Raw genomic sequence first — 19,465 nt, forward strand, 5'->3', positions numbered from 1 at the left:
AACTACAGAGATAGTTCTTGGATCAACTATTAAGGTGGACTGGACCTTTGTGATACACACTATATTACACTTTGGTGGAAGAACTGTTCCCATTTTTTCCATTATTTCTGCTTCTTTGTTTTCATTATTGAATTTAGATGAGCGCTGTTTTATGAGAGTCTATTTTACTCATATTTTATATTAAAACATTTGAATTTTTTTTAAAACCTGCAACTGTCATAAAAATAATACCTGTGATTCCTCAATGAAGGTCCTTGTTCAGGTACTTCCTGCTATAGAGTGGCAATGCTCTGTCCCTGTCACCCAGTTGTCCATCTGCATTGTCAACCTGTTACATGCTCCCAATCTAGACTACAAGGGACTATGTATTATTATACAGTATTTATAAAGTGCCAACAGTTTGCTCAACCCTGTACATTGCAATGGGAGACAATACATGCGACAGTACAATAACAATACAATGCGATACACGAGGGGTTCGAGGACCCTGCTCCTTGAAACTTACAATCTAGGAGGGAGGGGATAGTGGTACAGGAGGAAAAGTTGTGGGGGATGGAGTGGTGGGAAGAGTGGAAGAGGTCGGCAAGTAGCAGGGGGTGGGGTAGGCTTCCCTGAAGAGGTGGGTTTTCAGGGTGCGCCTAAAGGAGAGGAGAGTAGGTCATAGCCTGATGGATTGGGGTAGGGAGTTCCAGAGGATGGGTGACGCCCTGGAGAAGTCCTGGAGCCGGGCATTGGAGGAGGAGACCAGGGAAATAGAGAGAAGGAGGTCTTGTGAGGAGCGGAGAGTGCGTTTTGGGTAGTATTTGGATATTAGGTCGGTGATGTAGTTTGGGGCAGTATGATGGACAGCTTTGTATGTCAGTGTTAGGATTTTGAATTTGATCCGTTGGGCAATCGGAAGCCAGTGGAGGGATTGGCAGAGGGGGGTGGTGGAAACGGAGCGGTTGGTAAGGTGAAAGAGTCTGGCTGACATATTCAGGATCGACTGAAGCGGGGATAGCCTGTGGCGAGGCAGACCAGTGAGAAGGGAGTTGCAGGAATCGAGTCGTGATATGACGAGAGAGTGGATGAGCTGTTTAGTGGTTTCTGGGGTTAGGAACGTACGTATTTTGGCGATGTTGCGGAGGTTGAGTCTGCATGAGTTTGTTAGTGATTGGACTTGGGGCTGGAAGGATAGATTGGAGTCAAGAATGACACCAAGTACTCTGGCCTGCAGGGCGGGCCTGATGGTGGCATTGTTGGACATGATTGAGAAGTCAGTAGGGGGTGGTGTGTGGGCTGGGGGGAAGATTAGGAGCTCGGTTTTGGAGAGGATCAGTTTAAGGAAGTGGAGCGACATCCAATCTGATATGTCGTTCAGTAGGCTTGTGATTCAGGCGGAGACTGAGGGGGTGAGGCGAGGGGGTGAGAGATAGATTTGCGTGTCGTCGGCATAGAGGTGGTAGTTGAAGCTGTGAGAGTGTATGAGTTGGCCAAGGGAGGAGGTGTAGATGGAGAAGAGAAGGGGCCCTAGGACAGAGCCTTGAGGGACCCCAACAGAGAGGGGGAGTGAGGGGGAGGAAGTAGTGTTATAGGTAACACTGAAGGAGCGTTGGGATAGGTAGGACAAGAGCCAGGAGAGAGCGGAGTCTCTGAGGCCAAGGGAGTGTAGTTTTTTGAGGAGGAGGGGGTGGTCGACTGTGTCGAAAGCCGTGGAGAGGTCGAGGAGAAGGAGCACTGAATAGTGGCCATTAGCTTTGGCGGTTAGCAGGTCGTTGGAGAGTTTGAGTAAGGAAGTTTTGGTAGAGTAAAGGGGACAGAAGCCTGACTGTAGGGGATCGAGGAGGTTGTTGTCGTTGAGGTGGGAGCTTAGGCGATTGTAGACTAAGTGCTCGAGGAGTTTGGATGTGAATGGTGGCAGGGAGATGGGTCAGAGGGGTCCAGGGAGGGCTTTTTAAGTATGGGAGTGATGTGTGCGTGCTTCAGAGGGGAGGGGAATGCGCCGGAAGAGAGGGAGAGATTAAAGATGTGGGTGAGGGAGCGTAGGATGGAGGAGGAAGGAGGTCGTAGGAGTTGTGAGGGGACGGGTCGAGGGGGCAGGTGGTGAGGCGGGCTTCAGAGAAGACCTTGGTGACCTCCTCAAGGGTAGTAGGGTCGAAGGAGTGGAGTGTTGAGGGGGCTTCAGTGTGAGGGATGTTAGGTGGGGTGGAGGTCTGAACAGTGGTGACGCCATCAGGGAGAGGGGTGATGAGGGGGTTGCTGTGTGAGAGGAGATGGGTGTGGACATTACACATCAGGAAACCCATCCTGAGAAATGCCATACAGTCATCACTGAAATGCATACATTTAGGCAGGAAGGGTCTGTAAAAAGGCTGCAGGAGATCAGAAGTGCTGATACAATAAAAGATTTTTAAAAGGGTGAAAACACAGCAATTGTTTAGGGTTTACTTTATTTAGTGCACATACGGCATTGTACCTCTCTTGTTGACAATGGTTTCTAGTTTTTAACCACCTCCCGTCCACCATATAAGGAAATGATGGTCTGGGAAACAGCGGATCACCGATCAGTGGAAAGAGCCAATGATTTCGGCTCTGTCATGTGATGAGCTGTGTCCAATCACTGCTGATCGCATGTAAATAAGGAAATGCTTTAGAACATGAACAGCAATGCTGTTCAGTAATCAGCACAACTTGTCAAAAATTTTTATTTTTTAGTTAAGCTGGAAAAAGTAAATTTTCAACTTTGCAAATGTTTTTAAATTAGCTGTTTTTAGAATTCCACATTTATTAAAGAGTTATTAAGGGGGATTTTTAAAATTAGAATAATAAACATGTTATGATCACCTGCTCTGTGCAACTGTTTTTCACAGAGTGGCCCCAAACTTCCTCTTCTGGGGTCCCAAATTGGTGCTCTTGGATCCTCCTCTTCTATGTCTGCCCCCATTGCAAGCACTTACTATAGAAGCGAACGTGCGGACTCAATCCTTAGCTGGGCTGTGCGTGTCCATAAACACACACAGTGCAGCTCGGCTTCCGCTGTTGTCTCTGTGCCTGTGATGAGTCTCAGGAACAGCATTGGAAGAGGAGCCAGGAAAGTATTAGGGAGCTGGGTGGGAGCTGATACTGGAAGCTTTTTTTTTACCTTTATGCATAAGGCTCCTTTCACACTGGTCCTTTCTTCCTGGTCCATTTTTCTTCCATTTTTGTGTTAAGAAAAGCAAAAGATAAATGCATGACCATTAAATCCTATTGGATTTTTCACCCTGGGGGTCAGTTACGCTTTTCCCGCTTGCTGTATTTTTGGTGCTGTTACAAAAAAAACCCTCCCCATTGAAATGAATGGAAAATGTATCAAAAACACACCCACGGATGAGTTTTTCGAGTCACGTTTCTTTTTCACAGGTGTAGAATGCTTCGGAAATGCAGCAAAAACGTGGCAAAAATGCATGTGTTTTTACAGCATTTTTGCAACATAGCAGTGTGAAAGTAGCCTTAATGTAAAAAAACCCCTTGCCTTTAGAACCATTTTAACCTCTTTAATCCACATTCATATGTTTATCTATTGCAAATTTGCTGTGCTTTCTTTATCTCTTAGTTAAGTTTAAATTCCTTTACTGTTCCCATGTGTTTTACCAATCTCTCTTCCCCCATTTTTTCTATTTTTGTTAAACCCATTCAATAATAAAGTCTTTACATCATGTTGCAGAGCAAAAGTGCTCAACCGTTTGAAGAGTGAGGGCCACTTACATGATTTAGTAACTGGTTGTGGGCCACAATGAACTATGTGGTTTTACTGCCCCTCAAACCACAAATGTAAATGAGCCCTTACTGTCCTGAGCCCCCTATAAGGCTGTTTTCACATTGATGGGCTGTGGTTCACCCACACCATGGGAGTAGCACAGTGCACCTGTGGCTTTCCTGCAGGTTAGCTGCACTTTGCCATAGATTTCAATTACATCTTGTGAGTGTGGTGCACTTTCTGAAAGTGCACCAAAACTTCTACATTCGGGAGTTTTGGTGCGCTTTCAGAAAGCGCACCAAACCCGCAGGGCGTAATAGAAGTCTATGCCCTCACTCGCAGGAAAGCCACGGGTGCACTGCGATCAGTGCCCTGATGATCGGTGCCCAGCAGTGCCACCCGCAAGTTCCGCCCACCTGTGCCCAGCAGTGCGCCCACTAGCTCCGCACACCTGTGCCCAGCAGTGCACCCACCTGTGCCACTCTGCAGTGTCACACACCTGTGCCACTCTGCAGTGTCACACACTTGTGCCCAGAAGTGCCACCCACCTGTGCCCAGCAGTGCCACCCACCTGTGCCCACCAGTGCCACCCACCTGTGCCCACCCACCAGTGCTGCCTACCAGTGCAGCCCAGCAGTGCTGCCAGTCAGTGCCACCAGTCAGTGCCCAGGGGTTGTGCCAGTCAGTGCTGCCAGTCAGTGCCCAGCAGTGATGCCAGTCAGTGCCGTCTATCAGTGTCACCTATCAGTGCCGCCTATCAATGCTGCATATTAGTGCCGCTTATCCGTGACACCTCATTAGTGCTGTCTATCAGTGCCGCCTATCCGTGCCACCTCATTAGTGCTGTCTATCAGAGCCCTTTAGTGCTGCCTATCAGTGCCCATCAGTGCTGCCTCATCAACGCACATCAGTGAAGGAGAAAAAATACCTGTTTGAAAAATTTTATAATAGAAACAAAAAATTTTTTTTCTTCAAATTGTTCGCACTTTTTTTTATTTATAGCGCAAAAAGTAAAGCGCCCAGTGGCGATTAAATACCACCAAAAGAAAGCTCTATTTGTGAGAAAAAAATGATCAAAATTTCATATGGGTACAATGTTGCATGACCGTGCAATTGTCAATCAAAGTGCGGCAGCGCTGAAAGCTGAAAATTGGCCTGGTAAATAAGGGCCTGGTAGGCAAGTGGTTAATACACTGTCCTTTTCCTCTTTCAGCTGTTGCTGGCATTGCTCTACAGGCTGCTAGAAAGATTAGAGGTAGAGGGCACTTGGTATCACTCTGTCTGGGACAGGAGTTAACACTACAGAGGAAGCGTTGGCTCATGTGGCTCCTGCTCCTTCAGCTGCTGGTGCCAGCTCCCTGGACCCTGATGCTCTAGGATGGCGGGTCAGCAAGCCCAGATGGCGATCAACAGGTTGCCAACCCTGGGCATGCACTGTCCTGGCTTGAGGTCACAGGCCACATCAGAGGGCTACGGGTTGAGCACCCCTGTTGTATTCGATCTACAATCGAAATGAAAAATTACCAATTAAAATTTTTTAAAGGGTCCCATGGCAATTCTGTCTGTAATACTCACTTCCCTGCTGGTACAGTCTGATACAGTACCTCTTCTGTGAATGGCATGCAGTCTTTTCTGGGCATCCTTCAATTGTGGTCAACTTATCATGGAGAAGAGTCTATTTGACCCCTTAGTTTTTAAATCAGTACAACATGTGGTGGTATTGGAAGAAGGTCTTCAGTCTTCCTTACATGCACAGTATGTTTCTTTAGGTGCTGCTGTAAGCTGCAGTGGAACACGTCATCACTGAGCAAAATGTGAAAAAGTGACAGGGGACAGAAGGAGACTAGTTTGTAGCTTCATTGTTTAGTGAAATAAGCCTAGTACCCTTTTCATTTCAAACGAAAAGTTTTCTGCCATGTGGCTTATTTCCAGCAGTCATTGGCAGAGATTGTTGAGAATAATGGTTGCAATGCCAAGTAAGAATAACTACTGCTTACTGAACTTAACCCCCTCACGCCTAAGGGTAAAACAAATCTTAATGTCTAAGCACAATTTTGCAACATGTGTTAGTAAAACCGTACATATCATCACAACTACTTTGTGCATCCAGGTGAATTATACTGTATTGTTTTCAGGACAAATTAGGCTTTCATTTGGTGGTAAATGGTAATGGATATCTCCTGATTTTTTTTTTTATTATCAAAGGAAAACTGGCCCAAAATAGTTAAAAAAAAAAAAAATCATCATCATCAGCTGTGTGTTTCTTGTTACTACCATAGCCTAACATAAGAAAAACCTAAAATAAATTTTCCAGCTCTTGACGATCGCGATACCATATGTGTGTATGTCATTTGTACCTGTAGTACAGCCCAGAAACAATAGTGCACATAGTGTGTTTTAGGTAAAAAAACAAAAAACACAGACACCAATGTGTAAAAAAAAAAAAAAAAGGACCTTTGACCCTAACCTTGACCCAAACACTAACCCAGTCACCGAACTAGATCAAACCTTGATCTAGGTATTTTTTCTTTTAATATTTATTTATTTTAAATAAGAGAGAGAAATAGGAGAGAGAGAGAGAGAGAGAGAGAGAGAGAGATACAGAGAGAGATACAGTGTCTCTCTCTCCTCCATTCAGAGAGAAAAAAAAAAACAAGGGGGGCGGGCTGTACAGTGACTGATCACTGTGATAGCCAATCAGAGGCCATCACAACAATCATGTGACCCGGAATCGGGTATCTAACAATCGGGACCCGGGGCTCCCAGTGACACCCCGGTCTTTGTGCTGGGAGTGCGCTCCCAACACAAAGGCAGGTACACAAATATGCAGTATACGCAATAGCCCAGTTCTGTAAGGCCTCATATTTGTGTGACATCAGCATCAAGGGATTAAGCTGGCTATACACAGCCAGGGTAATTTCTGTTTGAATCTGCTGACATTCAAGCTTTGGGTGGCTCTGTCAGCACCACCTGGCTCGATAAAGCTCGAATGAAGAATCACAGTTGGGTGGAAAATTGTTGGCTGAACAGTGACTGCATCCTATCAGACACAGTCATTGATTGAGTATTCAAGCAGCTACGGGTGCTGTGGCTGACTAAATACATACAATAGCTGGCAACGCAGGTTCCTCCATCCATACATTTTAGCTTGGATGCAGAAATTTAGCCATGCCAGCTTTAGACTTCTGTATATAAGTGCAACTGATAACTTACAAACATACATCAAATACAACATAAGCTGTAAGGATATGAATTCTTTAATAATGCACAGCAGAAGAAATTCAGTCTTCATACAAGTCTTTTGAAGAACAACAAAAATATTCACTTTTAAATTTACACTTTTATTTTGACAATTACAAGTGTTTCAAAGTGCTAATGAAAAGTAGTAATTTAACATGCATCTATTGTAAAAAAAAAAGACTGAATTTGAGTTAAATGATTATGATAGTAAAATGATAAGCTGATCACAACAAAATATATAAAAAGTAAAGCAACACAGTTATATATTTATATGCTAAAAGCATGCTTACCACATTGTCTGAACCCAGTAAAATAGTAACAAATATCCTCTTAGTAAATGACAAGAAGAAAGAACGCAGGATATATAAAACTTAATACATATGGCAATTTAAGGGTCTATATATATTTTTCCACACAAAATTCACATAACTTTCACCCAGGAATCACACATTCTAATTAAATGTAACTGTTAAATTATTAAATACTGTGTGAAAGCTGTGTAAATCTTGTTTAAAATATTAATAAACAGACCCTTTAGAGTGTACCTGTACAATTCAAAGTGTAGATATTTTATTCAGAAATAAAACAAGCTATCCAAGTGAAAAATGTGCCAGTTTCTGATAATTCTATACAACCAGTTCCCTCTATTGCAATTCTTCCTGTTCATTTGCCACATGGATCCATATGTTTTACTCTCTGCAGTGCCACTTGAAGGTGACATGTGGTATGCCATCATGACCACTGAAATACAGTGATACCCTATAAGGGTGGTTGGAATTAAAGAGGTTGTACAGGTGTATGTATATATTAAAAAAAAAAAAAAAAAAAAAGAACATAGTATACTTACCTGCTCTGTACAATGGTATTGCACAGAATGGCCCCAAACATCCTATTCTGGGGTCCCTGGCTGGTGCGCTCTGCTCCTCCTCTTCTTGCTGTGCCCCTGGGAAGCTGCTTCTTATGGGGGCCCACCTACGGGCTCCCTCCCAAGTCGGAATGTGTGCGTTTATTGACACACACAGTGCAGCTCGGCCCCACCCCCTGCTCCCTTCTCACAGCATGTGATTGACAGCAGCAGGAGCCAAAGGCTATACCATAGAGTTTAAAGGGAAACTCAGTTTTGTTATACACATATGCACAATTACTACACAAGTAATTTTAGAATTTAAAGTTGAACCCCAGGCTAATATAAAGGACACAAATGAATTAAGCTATGTATTAATAATTACATATTAAAATGTATCTGAATTTGACCTGGTATTAAGCTGTACCATTCCCTCTACAGTGGAGATCAGACTGTGAGAGGGAGGGGCAGCACAAGGAGCCAATCAGCTGTACTACAGTGCTTCTCTGCTAACAAGTAGCATGTTAATAGGTGGAGACAAAATGGTAAATGCCTTGCACCATGGCAGCCTGAAGGCATTTCATATACTGTACAGACCGCATCCCCCAACTGTCACATTTTCAGTTTGTGTGTATGGCTAACTGTTTTTCTCAGAAGACTGAAATTAAATGTAATGCATCCCCTGCAAAAGGAGTTTCATTTCTTTAGACAAATCTTGTAACACTCCACTCATAAATACCCTAGTCAGAAACGAGAAAGGCAAGTAAAAATTGGTGTGTATATATGCAGGGGTAAGACAAAAACATGGAAAGACTACATGATCTGCAGGTGTGAAAGTGAAGACAAAGTTTCCTGTTGAAAGAGGAAGTGATGAAACATCACTTTCGTCATTCATTGCATGCACTGCTAGTAATACCGAGTCATGTCCGAGCTTACTGAGCTTCAAAGAGAAAAAGTTGTTGGTGCCCGCTTAGGTGGTGTCTCTGTGACTGAAGTTGTTAATTTATTTGTCGTGAGGTACAGTATCAAAGGTTATGACGGCATATACAATTTCCAGGAAAACGTCATCTGATAAACATAAGAGTGGTCGACATGGTCAACTGACCGAAAGAGACAAAAAGGACATTGTCACAAGTGTAATAAAAGCGCCACACCCTTAATACTTTAAAGCAGCAATTCCACCTCAAAGAAACCAAATAAATTTCTTAGTGCTATAACTTAAATAAAGGAATGCGCTAAAACCACAAACTATTCCTAATTTAGTGTAGAAACATTAGTGCAAAAGATATATATATATCTATTCTCAATTAATATAAAAAAATATCAAAATTATGTGCAAAACTATTTTTTAGTGCATAAGTAATTTAAATAATTAAATCAGTGAATATAAAAATTGTCCAATTTTGAATTTCTTGAAGACGTCATTCATGGCGAAACTAGTAGGGCTTGGCTTTCTGGATGCCGACGTCTGTGGAGAAGATTGAGTCACGAGCGCTGTAGTGAGTGTGCGGGGAACAGGAGACTGCAATACCATTTGCTGTTTTATGCTGTTATACTGGTGTCGGTGAAGACACCCTTTTTGTGAGTGTAAATCTTTATTAAATTGTTGGATACTTTTATAAAAAAACTGGCTGCACCATGATTTTCTCTTTCATTCCCAAACATGACCTCGGTGGAGAGATATAAAAAGAGAGAGTGATATAATGCTCCTGGAACCATTATATTGAGTGGTGGATACCTACCTTATGGATGATTGTGTAGCGATTGATCATCACACCTGAGAAGTTGATTTATTGCATCTGCTCCCAGAGCGAAAAGCGTTTTTTGCTGATCTAGAGATTGATCAGCATGGAGCTCTGGTGATTTACCCAACTTTACTTTGGTGGTGGATTTTGGCACAATTTCTTTGAGAGCACCTGAATTTGAAAAGGATTTGTTTGGACATTTGAAGAAATTCAAATTTGGACAATTTTTATATTCACTGATTTAATTATTTAAATTACTTATGCACTAAAAAATAGTTTTGCACATAATTTTGATATTAATTGAGAATAGATATATATATCTTTTGCACTAATGTTTCTACACTAAATTAGGAATAGTTTGTGGTTTTAGCGCATTCCTTTATTTAAGTTAAAAAAAAAGGACATTGTGCAGGATTGTGACCCAGAATAAGAAAACAACTGCTGCAAAAGTGACTGCTGAGCTCAATCTCAGTCTCATGAAGACTGAGATTGAGCTCCGCAATCACTTTTGCAGCAGTTGTTGTCTTATTCCGGGTCACAATCCTGCACAATTTCCTTTTGTCTTTTTCAGGTCAACTGACCATGTCAGCTTTTTAAAAATGTACTGCGCCAGCATGTACGGTACCATGCAATTTGGTGCCCACAAAACGCACTGAGTTCAGAATCTACATTTGAGTTACCATTAGGATAAATTGGCACCCGCATGCAGATTGTAAACATAGTGCAATCAAACATGGTGTAGGAAACGCACATGAAACACTTTATTCAGGCGAATCAGACTAGTTTTAATTTTTTTCATGCAATCTCTGTCCTATTTGAAGAAAAAAAATGTACATTATCTGCAAATACATGCCTCTTTGCTTTTTTTCTCCATCCTGCAATGAGGATGCTGGAGGACTCAGTAAACTCAATGACCTACGGCTTGAGCTGCACTTGCTGTAAGTCCCCCAGCAGTCATAGACTTTACTTTTCTGATTCCTGAGTGTGTCAGAGTCTTCTGACATGTTAAAATGAGCAGTATAGTCTGCCCAACAGCTTTTCCTGTGCCTGCTGGCATTTTCCATCCATGTAAAGGGGTCTCTGCCTGCATCTGTCTGTGGCTGCCCTGCCTTTACAGCTGTAGGATGAAGATGATCCAAATTCACAGACACAATTTCAGCCCAGAGCTATGAATGAAAGGCATGTATACAATTCTGGTGGACTGAAACTGCTTTACACCAATGCTATATATAAATCAGCACAATATATAGAAATATAGAAACACCCATCATATGTATTTTCTACAAGTTCTAATCTTAGCATTTCGTTCTATAGTGGCAGGGCTAGTTAGAAACCACGGGGCCCCATACAGCCAACCTGACAGGGCCCCCTTAAAAACAAAAAACACAGTTTACTATGTTTCAGTTATGAATAAACACAGTGAGTGATCCGTACCGATCATGCATCGTGTTCATTCAGGAAATGAAGGGGCTGGTTTATGTGACATATTTATAGGACCCTTCCTCCACTCTCTATCCTGAGGAATCCTATTGTGTGCTTGCAGCTGCTGGTGGGAAGGAGAGGAGGGAAGCCCACATTGTGGGGGCCCAGGCAGCTGGGTGAATCAAATGTAACAGGGAGGGTGATTGGCATGGTGGGCGTGTGGGGGGGATGCGGGGGGGCAATTACTGGATCCGATCCTCTGTATGGTTCTCTCTGCAGCAGCTGAAAACCAGTGGGAGGGAGAAGAGAATAATCCAGCTTTCAGACGCTGCACAGAAAGCTATACAGGCATCAGTTCCAGTAGTTGCCCTCTCCTACTGTGCTGATCACCCTCCCAGCCCACATCCAATTCACCCAGCTTCCTGGGCTCCCTGCTGGCCTGGGCCCCATACAAAAGGGCTTGTGGTACCCCCTTATCCACGGCCCTGTATACAGGTAATAAAATTTAATGCAAAACCTCTATCCATTTTGATAATTTAGTTCCTGCAGTGAGAGTGGCTAGTCTGAACACTTAGGGTACAGAAAGGTGAGGCACTTTGGTGGCTTTTAGAAGGGAAAGGGCACAGGTGTTGTCTCTGAGTAGTACACAGTGCAGGTAGGAGGCTGTGTAATTCCATTTAGGCTCCAGCCTGTAGTAAAACTACTTTTGCCATCTAGCAATACAATGCAGCAGGTAAAGGTGGATCAGAAAATCATGCAATTGCACATTAGCAAAGTGTCTGACAAATAAAACTGTTCAGGTTTGTGTTTCAACTTAATGGTTTGCCTGGAGCTAATATTTCATGCTGTTTCTTTAGTTGTCCTTCAGAAAAAAACAAAACTTTGTTTTCAGGGGAGTTCTGCTTTAAGCACATTTATAACGCATGTTTGCAGACTGGGGTAAATTATGATATGACACAGCATAAGAACAGGGGGGGGAGGGAAGTAATCCCATCCCTCAAAAATTAGAGGACTTTTGAGGCACAACATCTACATAAAAGATAACAATTTATTTTGTATCAAAATGCATCACATATATTATAACATGTACAGTCCTATCCAACATTGCATTAAACTGGAAAGATAACAGTTACAGCCAAAATGAATATTATATTGCTTCACAGATTGTCCAGTTCCTTGGGCTCAACGTGTTTCATGCACTTAATCCACTTCTTCATGAGCTATCACAATGTATATTTGTATATTTACAATTATATAGTGTGATGGCTCCTGAAAAAGTGGATTAAGTCCAACACGTTTCATGGACTTAATCCACTTCTTCAGGAGCCATCATACAGTATAATCGTAAATATACATTGTGATAGCTCCTGAAGAAGTGGATTAAGTCCATGAAACGCGTTGAGCCCAAGGAACTGGACCATCTGTGAAGCAATATAATATTCATTTTGGCTGTAACTGTTATCTTTCTAGGTAAATGCAATGTTGCTGGATAGAACTGTACATGTTATAATATATGTAATGAATTTTGATACAAAATAAATTGCTATATTTTATGTAGATGTTATGCCTCAAAAGTCCCCTAATTTTTGAGAGATGGGATTATTCCCCTCCCTCCTTGTTCTTTAGTATACTTATAATAGGTATGTGGCATTTTTCCATTTTATCTATGCATGAAAGAGCATAACATGACAAGGGTCATGGTCTTAATTAAAATTGGAAGCCAACAGATTCCATAAACCCTAATTGCTATTTACTCTACAAATTAGCAATGTGACTATATTCTTAAAACCATCTTTTTTTTTTTTTTTTAACAAACACTCTCGCCTCTTTGGGCATTTATATGGAAAGTGCTGGCTGTTCAAGATTGGTGTTCACTTTTGACATGTCAATAAATCAAATATACAAATTGAACAAAATAAAAGCGTTGGCTGCGGGGCTGGGCTTCAACAAAAATGAAAAGGAAAAAAGACAAGTTAGTCTATAAAGGTCACTATTATGTAGAAGAACATAAAGCTGTTCTGTTATTGACAATGTTCTTTGTATTTAGTTGGCTGTCCCTTGCATTTACTAGCAGAATGTTCTAATAGTGCCTGCTTGCACAAGCTGAGGAAGAGATGCGCTCATTCTATCACCTCTATTAATGTAAGTAAACCTAAGTCTATTGTATGTTTTTCAATTAAAGAAGGCACCGTCACCATCTAGTAATGCAAGGCCTTGTGTATAAAACATATCTGAAAGGGACATGGCTCTTTTGATCATAACAACGCCCAGATTTTAGATTCTAGATTGCACTGACACAATCACTGCTGAGCATCTGGGCAGCTTACCTTCTAAGTACTTTATTTTTTCATCCAGCCATAGGTGTAGTGCAGTAGCATGTCATACTAAAGTGAACCTGTCAATCATTTCAAAATAAAAAAAATAAAATGCTCATTGTCTACTATACTTTTTAGCCCAAAAAAACTACTGCAACTGAGGCACTCTCACTGGTTAAAGAGATGGAAATCAGACAGTCCAAATATCATTTTGTAAAGCGCTGAGCAAACTGTTGGCGCTATATAAATCCTGTATAATAATAATAATATCAGGGAAGTAATAAAATGCAACCTAAGTAAAAGATTCACAGCTTTTCTGGACAACAAGGTAATAGTAGGCAGCATGTGGTACCAGTTCTTAGGAAGGGTTTTACTTTTAACATCTATAAGTTATATATATATATAATAAATAGGTGCAGCGCTAGTAATGAGTAGAGGTAAAAAACTGTCCCCAGTATAAAAATAAATTAGCTGAAAGTATAAAATGCTCAATAGCAGTCACAGTCTATATAATAAAATTGGTGTAGTATGACAATCCAATCCAGTGGCGGTGTTCCCAATAATATGGTAAAAATTACACACTCGCCATATGCGTAATTCAAGTACGCAGTGTATGAATCAATGAAGATCTCCTTCACAGATATAGGTCTGGTCTGGAACATGGATAATCCTCCCTCAGGGTGGTGTTGTTATGAGCCATCAGAGAAGTAAGATGATCCAGCTGGCCAGAGGTCCCTTTAAGGGATGGATGGGTACAGGTGCCTGCTTATAGGTGCTTCCCTCTCTGGATACGGTGGGTAGATGACTGGATCACAGCAGGGCTCTATAAATAACATAGCTCCTCAAAGGAGACCAAGAAGAGTGCCCATAGTGCAGTATATTGTAAAGTAAATTTATTAAATGGAAACTCAATTAAAACAGTATGAGAAACAACAGCAGTACCGTCAGGTAATAAGGACTGACTGTCCATTTGGTGAGTGCGTAATTTTTACCATATTATTGGGAACACCGCCACTGGATTGGATTGTCATAATACACCAGTTTTATTATATAGACTGTCACTGCTATTGAGCATTTATACTTTCAGCTAATTTATTATTATACTCGTGACAGTTTTTATCTATACTCATTTCTAGCGCTGCACTTATTTATTATATGTCTATGACAAGGTTTTTATTGGTTTCCTTGAATGTTTCAGCTGCTTACTGTAGAGCGCTCACTTTATTACTTTATCTACATAAGTTATATATGCCTTCAAGGAGATGTACAGCCAGTGAGTGGGGTGGGGGGCGGGGGCAGAGCAGAGAGCGATGACTGACAGTGGCTGCTCTCTGCTCTGAGTGGCTGTGAGAACTCAGTAAACAGCTGAGTTCTCACACTTAGGCTACGTTCACACTTGACTTTATTTCTAACTCCTGCCAAACGCCCCTATAGCTTTTGACAGGCGTTAGGGTGTTTGGGGAGTGTTAAAAATGCTTCCCAAACACCCGTCTATGTGTGGTTTTGAGGCATGTGATAGGCTTTTGCAAAGTGTTAAAACCACACCACAAATGCCTATAATGAAGTTTAATGGTATTAACTCTCCACAAATGCCTCACAAACGCTCTGCAAACACCTGTCATGCGTTTGAGAAGCGTCACCATAGACTTGAATGGGAGGCTTCAACTCTTCCTGACTCAACATGAGATGTTAGTTTTGCCGCGATGCGACGCTAACGCTTCAGTGTGAACAGCACAGTGTGCTGTCATGTGCAGAATTTTCATGGGTGTTTAAGAGTCGTTAAAAACGCTTCCCAAACGCCTGTCTGATGCCTGCTGACAAAGCTAGTGTGAACGTAGCCTTAGAGCTGGTGGAGGACAGAAGCAGCATCCACCTAGGTAAGTATAATGGGGGGGGGCATACATCTCTTTTAAATGTATTTTATGCATGTTATTTACCTGTAAAAGCCTATCTTGTGTAGACATCCAAAAGGACTGATACTGCTGCTGGGCAGCATACATATAGCAGTAGCTCTGCTTTTGACTACCGGCAGGACCAATGATAGCTCCAGTGATAGCCATGTATATAAGTGCTTGAGCCCAATGCTGTCCATTAACATAGATGTCCTTGACGGAACCATCAGCCAGTGATGCAAGTGCGCCTCACCTCCCATGTGTACATGGTATCCTTTCATGTTAAGTCTCTCCTGGGCTCTGGATCTTCAATTGCTGAATGCACCTATAAGGTCACAAGAACCTCTTTTGTGGCTCTTGTGGGGCCAGGGCTATTGTGCTCAAGTTAGCAGCTGAATTTTGTTAATCAAGATAGGAATTTGAATATTGTCTCATGTATTTCACCCTTCCCTTCCTAGTTCTTTTTTCTCCTCTTTGGTCTCCATCCACCTGTGGTCTTGTTTGCGGTTAACTGTGCTGTGTTTTTTGCACTCGTTCTTGGTCCATAGTGTATTCCCAAGCCTGGCTAGTATCTGTGGATTGTCAACACAATTTTTCCTTATTCATGTCTGTTTCTTGCATGACATCACTTCCGTTTTCCACTTGCCGTTTTGTAGAAGTCTGCATCTGGGTCGGAAGTATTGCTGGTGATAAGGGGCTTGTTCTTGTACGGGGGGGCACTTAAATAGTCTCAGAAATAGTGGCAACGGCCACAAGTATCCAGGTACACCGGTGCCACAGGCTGTACATCATGCTATACCCCAAGGCTTTCTTCCTTTGTGATGCCTGGCTCCTATTGCTAGCCTGTAAGTGGATGTGTATATGCTCTTTTTTGCACTTTTGATGTAGCAGCATTTTATTCTAGTTCAATTTTTTTGCTCTGCTATTCTAAATGCTCAATTTGTTAGCTATGGCTTCCTGTCTGCACATATTCTTATTCACCTGTTAGGTAAGAGGTCACCTGAAAGGTAGGTATCTCATGCTAAAACAATTCACACAATCCTAATGCTCTGTCTCTGTCCATAGCCCTGTAATAGATGGCCAAGACTGAAGATCTGGCAGTTCACAATCCCATGACATGATCTTTTATCCTCAAGATCTCACAGATCAGTCTCGTCATTATCCAGAATGCTTCTCCAAAGACATGCTGGTAGGTTAATTGGATCCTGTCTAAATTGGCCCCAATATGTATATGTATGAATGTAAGTTAGGGGCTTTAGATTGTACGCCCCTTGAGGATTAGGGACTGATGTGAATGTACAATATATATGTAAAGCACTGCGTAAATTTACGGCGCTATATAAGTACCTGTAATAAATAAATAAATAATAATTCCTAAACAGCCTGAGAAGACGAGCTAATCAGGGGAGGAAGATTGAGAGGAAGAAGAGGAATAGATTGAGCTCTTCTGCTTCGTCTTTGATATATTGCTGCAGTAAAGTCCTTAAAGTGCTAATAAACCCTTACACAGGCCCACTGAATTGGCCACCCTCAGATGATACACAGTGATGAAGTAAATCTTACCAAACAGGCTGTACCTATTTATCTACACCCTCTCTGGCTATCTCTCCCTAAATTCCCAGAAGGCAGGGACCAGAGATCTGACATCACAAATTGCACAGCAGAAAGCTGAGTGAAAACTTACACAGTCATATTGGGAAACATGTACATCTGAGACAGACCTTCAACATAGATTGCGTCATGTTCAGAAAACTGTCAGGAGTTACAGATGCAGATTGCAGGGGAAGGAGCAAGCTGCCAGGATCTACACTTGGTGCTGTACATGGAGGCAAGTACACTTTATATGAGAATACGTGTTGTTCATTTTTCCTTCCAAAAGATTTACAACCCCTTCAACCACTTTAATTCTGTGGAGGAAGACAGAAGAGGTCCCTTAGAAAGCAACTTGATACTATGCACACTTGGAAAAAAAATCTAATTTTTTTTCCTGATGGATTGATCGGGCATATTTTTTACAAAGAGTACAAGAAGCCAGAGAAAAGACCAGCACTTTATAGCCACTTCTCCAAAATAGTGTCCGATTCAGTGTCAGTTATGGATGCCACAGTTATGAGGTTAGAGCACAATGTGACCTTCCTGATGGATGATCCGATAACCTTCAGTGATGTCTTAGAAAGGGGAATCGACATTGATTTGAAGAAGGCATTCCAGTCTATTAGAGTGGTTTGCAAAGCCAGGATTGCCTTAATCTTGTAGCAAGAGCTGTAAAAAAAATGGACTCAACACAGTGTCGTCGAAGACAGGGATCTGATCTTCTGAGTTCTAGGCAAACTGAAGTTGTCGGCGGATTTCAGAGGCAAAGCAGACATCGGAACCATTCAGAAGTTGGCAAAAGCCACGTTTCACACTGTCACAGCCAAATAGGCACTGTAGGTGAAACCTTGGGCAGCTGTTCCCATATCCAAACAGTCATGATGTAGGATACTATTCCAAGGAAAATTCTTGTTTGGTCCTACAATGGAATTAGTAATTTTCAGGGTAACTGGCAGAAAATCAGGATTGTTTCCTCTGAGCTCTGAGCGCCAACATAAAAGCCACATGTTCCTTCAGGCACTTAAAAAGGCTGTTTATAGACGCAGTAGGAGCAAACAGGTACAATGAGGCTTCATCTCAGACAATTTCTGCTTTGATCATTAAAATCAACCAGTGGGCCTTACAAGACTAACGGGTTAAATCCTCCAAACAAGATTACCATGCACACCACCAGAGGTGTCTTTTATTCCTGGGAATCATGCTGAGGGGTTCCAGCAACTGTGGAATTTGAGAAGACAGCAGTACTCTCCTGGTTAAGTTAGTTAGTTACCATATGTATGCTGCCTACCCATGATAGCATACATGCCCACCCTTGTTGTTTTACTCTATTTACTGAAATAATCAGCATTGGGCTCAAAAACATATAGATATAACTGATCCTGTTGGTAGTTAGCGGTGAGGCTCCTACCAAATCTATACCACCATTTGTAGGCACCAAAAAAGGAAAATTATAGTTATGCTTCATTCATGTTGCCGTAAAAAATGCACATACAAGTGTTTTTTTTAACCAAAGATCTGAATGCAGCAGCATTGTTTTCAATGGAGCCATTCACACAGGTGCATAAACATGCACTGCATTCAGATCCGTAACACAGAATCCAAAAATTTGCCTCTAAGAAAATGTGCTTTACGTGCTTATGCATATAAAAGTATGTATACATGTTTGTAAGCTCAAAAAATTAAGTCTAAACAAAGGGGAAAAATACATTATCATTATTATCTTTACGTGTTTAAATGCATCTATATATGCATATATGTTACTGATTATTAGGCGTTAACTTTTCTGCTAGAAAACACATGTGTAATAACATCAGTAAAATTGATAGAGCCATGTGAAAAAAGCCTAAGTATGGAAATCAACTTTTCGTTATGTAGGGAGGCGAGGGCCAGAGAAAATGGGTTAGCAAAGACAGTATTTCTACACTTCCAGAAGAGGAGAGGGCTAAAACATAATAAGAGGAATGCAAACTGTAGTGGTGCTAGAGAAATTACTCTGTCTGGAGCAGTGCAATTTCCTAGCAAGTTCAAAGGCACATTGCAAATGAATAAAAACATTGTTTACGGAAAGGTAAAACACTGCAAGTAAGCAAAATTGTTTGTCTTTTTTGTGCTTTTACCTGCTTTTTTAAGCACATCGCCTACAAGGTGCCTGTCAACTGCTGTCTGAAAAGTGATCCACCGCGGATTGCTTTCCAAAGGGAGTTGAACATGTCTGGCCTGTACATTTGCCAGCTGAAAACTGGTGTTCCCAGTGACATTGTGACTGGCCTGATGCTTTAGAGTTATGTTTTTGGCATGCACAGAGAAGCACATATACTATTCCAAACATACAAACACATTTACCTATCAAAAGACAACAAGCTATTAAAACACCAGTACAGGAATTGAATAAAACCATTACCAAATGATTACCAAATATTTTAGGTATAGCTGCATAATTGTAGTTTAGGTAGCTTTTAATATTTACCCGTTAATGATTTCTAAAAAATGTTTATCTGAAAATAAATTCTACTAATACTGTTTACTGTTTTGCCACAGGTGTTTATAAAAGCTATGAACATTTATTCAATCAATGATTTTAGATCAGGGACGTTTTTGATTTCGAGGTCTAGTAGCATTTGTCCAAATGCCTTCCCCTAAAATAAAGAAATAGAAAAAAAAAAAAAAGGTTAAATGCCGGCATAGTGAAGGAAAGC

The 19,465-nt window shown here is 41.5% G+C and overlaps 1 protein-coding gene across 3 annotated transcripts in view; it reads right to left on the reverse strand.

The window, feature by feature from the left end:
• LOC149468266 (uncharacterized) overlaps nucleotides 1–19,465 on the reverse strand; it is a 134,850-nt gene that overhangs the window by 6,280 nt on the left and 109,105 nt on the right. For 2 of the 3 annotated variants that reach the window (XM_089670426.1, XM_089670425.1), the window contains exon 21: nucleotides 19,290–19,405. The exons of the other annotated variant lie outside the window; for it this stretch is intronic. In XM_089670426.1, coding sequence (XP_089526552.1) covers nucleotides 19,331–19,405 — 75 coding nt within the window. In that variant the 3' untranslated portion in view covers nucleotides 19,290–19,330. Of the gene's footprint in view, nucleotides 1–19,289; nucleotides 19,406–19,465 lie in introns of those variants that run through there. 3 annotated transcript variants of the gene reach the window in all.

This window comes from Staurois parvus, unplaced genomic scaffold, assembly GCF_062004578.1.
Source record: "Staurois parvus isolate SC_StPar_1 unplaced genomic scaffold, SC_StPar_1.0 ptg000090l, whole genome shotgun sequence".
NCBI classification, from domain to species: domain Eukaryota; kingdom Metazoa; phylum Chordata; class Amphibia; order Anura; family Ranidae; genus Staurois; species Staurois parvus.